The 6,000-nt window shown below is 46.3% G+C and overlaps 1 protein-coding gene across 2 annotated transcripts in view; it reads right to left on the reverse strand.

Annotated features, from left to right (window-relative positions):
* ERO1B (endoplasmic reticulum oxidoreductase 1 beta) overlaps positions 1-5,145 on the reverse strand; it is a 67,494-nt gene extending 62,349 nt beyond the window's left edge. For both annotated transcript variants that reach the window (XM_078077744.1, XM_078077743.1), the window contains exon 1: positions 4,821-5,145. In XM_078077744.1, coding sequence (XP_077933870.1) covers positions 4,821-4,922 — 102 coding nt within the window. In that variant the 5' untranslated portion in view covers positions 4,923-5,145. The remainder of the gene's footprint in view (positions 1-4,820) is intronic.
* Positions 5,146-6,000: the final 855 nt, after the last annotated feature.

Genomic DNA, 6,000 nt, shown 5'->3' on the forward strand with positions numbered 1-6,000 from the left:
AAAGGTCTTGTGAAATTTTGGCAATACTTGAAGGAGGAAAAAGAACAAGCCACACAATTTGGGAGAGTGGGGGGAAAGCACTCCAGGCTTTGGGAACACAAAATATAAATGCCCTGAGGCAGTCAGCTGGCCCAAAGTTTCTGAGGAACAATGAGGACTCTGTAGTAGGTGAAAAGGAAAAATAGGAGACCACTATAAGACTTTGGCTTTAATGGAACTTGGGGTTTTCTCACATCAACCAATTCTCCAACTCTCCAACACCAACTGGGTGCCCAATTCAGTTCTGATACCATCTGGAGTTAAAGCAGACCTCACAAATTAAGGGCTCAGTCACAAAGACTGTCCCCACTTTAGATATCAGTCCAAAGTTCCAAGCCACCTGTACTTGTGACTGACCAGCTATAAATTGGGGGTTCCCACGACTATCTTCTCAAGTTCAGTAATTTGCAATGGCTTACAGAACCAGGGAAACACTTGTTTTCTGGTTTATTGTAAAGGACACAACTCAGGAAGTGCCAAATAGGATAGACAGGGGCATAGGGCAAGGTATTGGGGGGTGCAAGTATAGACCTTCCCTGCCTCGGAGCCCCCCTCCCAGCAAGGGTCTGTATTCACCCACCTGGAAACTCATCAATCTTGTTTTAAGAGCTTTTACAGAGCTCAATCTCTAGCACCCCTCTCCCCATCCCAGTGGTCATGGGTGGGGTTGAAAGAGGAGAAACAAGCAAAGGATACCAGAAAGACTACCTGAAAAACAAGACAAAAATCAGAAAAGTACATCCTGGAAGCCCAAAGAAAAAAGTATTTCAAGGAGAGTAAGTGATGAACTGTGGGGAAAAAATGCTGTCTATAGATAAAGCTAAGGTTTAAAAACTAACTATTGGCTTTAACCATAAGGAAGACATTAGTGACCTTGACAAGAGCAGTTTCTGAGGAGTGGTAGGGGCAAAAGTCTGACTGGAGTAGGCTGAAGAGAGGACCAGAATGGAAGGAATAAGGATAATTCATTTGAGGAGTTTCTCTATAGAGGAGGACAGAAAAATGGAGCGGAGCCAGGAAGAGATGGGCGGATCGAGAGAGAACTGTAAACTAGAATTAACACTATGTTTTAGGATGACAGTACCAGTCCATCAGACAAGGAAAAATTAATGATCCAGGAGAGAAAGGGAAGATTTGCTTGAGCCATGTCCTTGACAGAAGGAATGGGACTTAATATACAAGAGAGGGGGATTAGCCTTTGATAAGAGTTCACAGTTCATCTACGGTAATCCTTTGGAAGTCATGATGTGTGCGTACAGAGACTAATAGGTAAACACATGGATTACATTGATTACTCCAATTTTGTTAGTGAAGTACGAAGCTAAGAAAAGGGAAAGTGTTGGAAAATTAAGTAGAAAAAGACATAAAACGGTTGCCTGATTCATAATCATTTCTTCTGCTGGATGTAATCAGCTATCTAATCCATCCATTGAGTTTTTAATTTCAGCTCTAAAAATCCCATCACATTATGTTTTAATTTTTTTTTTTTTATCATTCTTTAAAATCTCTTGTTCCCTTTCCATACTTTCAGGTCAAGGTGTCTGTCTCTGCCAGCCACCCCTTTATATTTAAATTCACTATGTTTAATGTGTTTAAATTAGCTCCGATATTTTCAGAATCTAAGGTCATCACAGGTCTTTTTCCATAGTCTATATTTCTAGTACCTCATTCATGGTGCCTAGTGTTTGGTGATTTTTGACTATTAGCTGCTTATTCTCCTCGGCACTGGATCTTCAAGAGTTCTTTAGGGCCTGGGTTGAAAATAAATTCCTCCAGAGGGGATGGATATTCGCTCTTACCAGTAAACTGCGGGCATACCCACCTAGGTCTGCTACAAAATAAATTTTCCACTTGAAGCTTTTCCTAGCATAGGTGGCATGAATTTGGCCTGCAAACCTTTGTAAGAGCTGGCTCATGGTTATAGATTCTCAAGGGAGTCTTTTCCCCCTTCCCTAGCAAGTTTCTTACTTTTCCCTTATTCCTGGTAGGACTCATTTCTCATACTGAGGATGTAGCTCTTTGGAGTTCAAGCTTTATGGTGGGGTCTCCTTTTAGTTTCCTCTCTTTGGGCACACACTGAGCCTTTATTTCTTGTCCATACCACACCAAGGAGCTATTACAGCAGAAAGTCAAGATCTTCAGGGTTGGGGGAAAATCCTCCGGGTAATGGACTGGAACAACACTATTTGAGTCTCAAGATCAGCTTTCCATTGGGAACAGGGGGACTCCATGTATTCTCTGATTTCATGCCACCTCAGATGCATTTAGAAAGACTTAAAAATACATCTGACTAAAATTACTTCTTTATAGGAAGATTAACTTGTCATACCACTTATATTCACTATGTCTTTCCTTTGTAGTGCTTCCCAGACTACAAAACACATTTGCATTTAATTTATAAGAAAATGGGGTATGAGGGGTGCCTGGGTCGCTCAGTTGGTTAAACATCTGACTTTGGTTCAGGTCATGATCTCTGGCTCCTGGAATCAAGCCCCAAGTTGTTCTCCCTCTGCTCCCCACCCCCCACCGGCTAATGCTCTGTCTCACATAAAATCTTAAAAAAAAAAAAAAAAAAAAAGAAAAAGGGGTTTGAGATATACAAATGCCTATCATTTTATGTGCTCAAAAATAACTTCATGCTTTCATTCCAAGGAGACATATTCAATATATTCCTCTCCTTAAATGATTTCTTATAAATGGACGTATTTAAAAAAAAAATTTAATTATTCCCTTTATGCTTTACTGGGCTTCCCCCCCCCAATTTAGTATACGTAAGAGAAGTGAAAGAACTATCTTATTTCCACTTTATTTTCCTGGGTCTCCCTCTGCTTTATTTCGATACCCTAAAGAAGCAAGCATGCGGAGATGTACTGTACAGAAGAAAAGGGGGCCTACTAGGGTTCCAGTTTAATCTTGTGCACTTAAGAAGTGATATTAGTCATGTAAGCTTTTTGAACTTCAGTTACCTCAATAGGCGCACTTCTGGGAGACAGATCCAATAAAATGAGATAATATATATTTAAACATGTTGGAATTAAAATACTCTCTATAATATGCTCCAACACTATATTAGAAAATACCACTGGAAACAAAAACCAAATGTATCCATTTTTGAGGACTGTTTGGCACAACGCTACTTTGAATATGCACAAATCTTTAATTTTTGGAACTATATGTATTCATTTGGACATGAAAAAATGACATATATTCTTTGGGATAAAAGAAAAGTACACATGCAATTAAAAAACAGTAACACATGTAAGTAGTAGATGAAAAAACCTGAAGTGAAGTTTCCAGATTGATGACAAAGTATACAATTAATATAGGCTATAAAAAGAAAAAATGAGAAAAATCTTTTAGAAAAATATCTAAATGTATATTCCACCCAAACACTATCACCCAACCAGTAGCTAGAAAATAATTTGCTAAAGACAATTTGGAAAATTTACTTTTTAGAAGATTTCCAGATTTCCACTATTTCAGTGTTTTCTAAGCAGGGTTCAAAAGGTAGTTCAGAGGATAACTGCATTACAGTTACTTACAAACAAGGTTTGTTTAAAATTGCTGATCCCTGGGTCGCATCCAGATCCACTAAATCAGAACATGTGGCAGTGGGGCCGGAGAATCTGCATTTTTAACATGCTCACCAACACCGAAACCAAGTCTGCCCCCCCCTTTTTTTTTTTTTACCAAATCATTCATTTAAAAAAATATTTACACAAATAGGATATTCAGGCTTTCTGGGATTTAGTGCACAACACTGTAACGCCATGAAAATTAGTATGTGAATAAAGTCAGAAAAACATGTTTACACGGTTACAATCATAGTTTCAGTTTTTCTCAGCAATGAGCATTAATTGCTTCAAATGACATCTCCCCTCATTATCGAGCCACCTGAGACACCTCTCTCTCTCTCTCTCTCTCTCTCTCAGCAGTTTTGCCACTTTGTAGCAGGTGCAGACAAGGCATAGCAGCACCTGGCAGGCTATTCAAATTCTTCGTAGAAAGAAGCAAACAGGGCTCGCAAGGCAAAGGCTCTGGTTTCCAAAACCCTCGATTTCCAGCGTAGTGAGAACACTTCGGTAATAAAGGTTTCACAAAGGCAGCCCCTAAATTCTAATTTTCTCTCCAGCCATCACCTCATTACTGATAGGCCTTGTAAGGCCAGACACAGCCCCCCCACCAGTTTCTTACTTGGGCTCACCTGGAGATGCCACCTAGCAGACATGGCACAAGTTGGGTAAAAAATACAGCAGTCCCAAGCAAGGAAAGATGCTAGAGCAAGGGTAGAAGCCGAGGGGCTCTCTAGTCCAAAAGTTCAAGGAAGTTAAGTCTTGTCCCCCTCCCGACCCACTCCACTTTTGCGGGGCGCGGGGATCCACCTCCCTTCCCTCCCCGTTGAAGGGGAGGGCTTCACCCTTTCTACCGCGCGTTCTCTTCCCCAAACAGCTGATGACGTTTTCATTCCCATCTCATCTCCCGCCACACTCCCAGCCGCTTAAAAAATCAGAAAGAAAAGCGAAAACACCTCAGGGGACCGTCACCATCTTCCTCTTTTTACTGCCATCGCCCCACGAGCGTCGCCATCCCCGCACACACCGCAAGCGGTTCGCAGACATTTCCTGGACGTGACGGTTCGGGTTCCAGCCCCCAGCCCTTTCCGCTCGCCAGAAGCCCCTCGGGGTCCGGCCCCAGCCCTCCCAGCGCCCCAGCCGCGGCCCGTTCGCCGCTACCGCTGGCGTTCGGCCGGGCGTCCCCGCCCCGCCATCACTCGGGCTCACCTGGGCCTCGACGACGCTCGGAAGGAAGCTCAGGGTGACCAGCAGCTGCACTGCGGCCGCCGCCCCCTGCCCGGCGCCGGCCCGCCGGGCCCCCCGGCTCATGCTGACCTCTCCCCCCACCGCGGCCGGCCGGGCCCCTCGGGGCCGGGGAACGGCGGGAGGCCCGGGTGACGACCCAAGCGGACCGTTCCCGGCGGCTGAGAGACTCCAGGGTCAGAGGTCTGCACGCCCGTCCGGAGGCGGGGCCCACACTCCCCAGCTCCCGGCAGCTGCGAGTGAGGCTGGAGAGCCGAGCGCCCCCACTTCATCCCCTAGGCGGCCCCGCCCCTGGCTTCCCCTTCGCCCCGGCCACGCCCCCTCCGAGCGCGGCGCCTTGTGGGAGTTGTGGTCCCCGCGCGGCCGCGAGCCGGCCTCCTGCCGGAAGGCGGGGCCGGCGGCCGGGAGAACCCGGGAACTACAGCAGCGGAGGCCGCTCCGCCTCCCTCGGGGGCCTCGGCTCCACGGCGGCCAATGAGGCAGGACCACGCGGGCCTCCAAAACAAGAGGAGGTGCGTGTGGGGCTCCCTCCCCTCGGCGGGCCGCCGAGCCGCGCCCCTCCCCGGGCAGTTGCTCCTGGAAACCGGGCGGGGGGTTATCCCTGTGTGGTGGTTCCCTGACGCCGCACAGCCGGGAGGCTCCAGGATGCGCCCGGAACCTAGGCAAATTAGGAACGGGCGCTGCGGGATCTTCGGCTTCCGAGCCAGAGCGCTTTCTTTGTCTCATTCAGTGTTCTGTAGCCTCAGATCTACCGCAACTGCCTTATTAAGCCACCTGCGACCTGGACAGGTGGCTCGGGCTCCTCTTTCATTTCATACCCGCAGCCGTGGATGTCATCCTCTTCCTCGTCGCATTCCCACTCCTCTGTTGAGGCAAACATGATGCACGTTGAAGAATGGGAACAAACCCAAAAGTTTATAATAATGTATAGGAATGGGGATAAACACACAGAAGCTCCTGGAGTGATACAGACTGGCTTCAGCTCCCACCTCTAAAACATCCTAGATTATTACGTGGCTTCAGACTTACTGAAGTTACTTAACCTCTGTGAGTCTCAATTTGTTCATCTGTAAGTGAATAACACCCACCTCAAACACTGTTTTAGGATTACATAAGATTATATACATAAAAGGCTTAGTATGGT

The sequence above is a fragment of the Halichoerus grypus genome, chromosome 7, assembly GCF_964656455.1.
Source record: "Halichoerus grypus chromosome 7, mHalGry1.hap1.1, whole genome shotgun sequence".
Lineage (NCBI taxonomy): Eukaryota > Metazoa > Chordata > Mammalia > Carnivora > Phocidae > Halichoerus > Halichoerus grypus.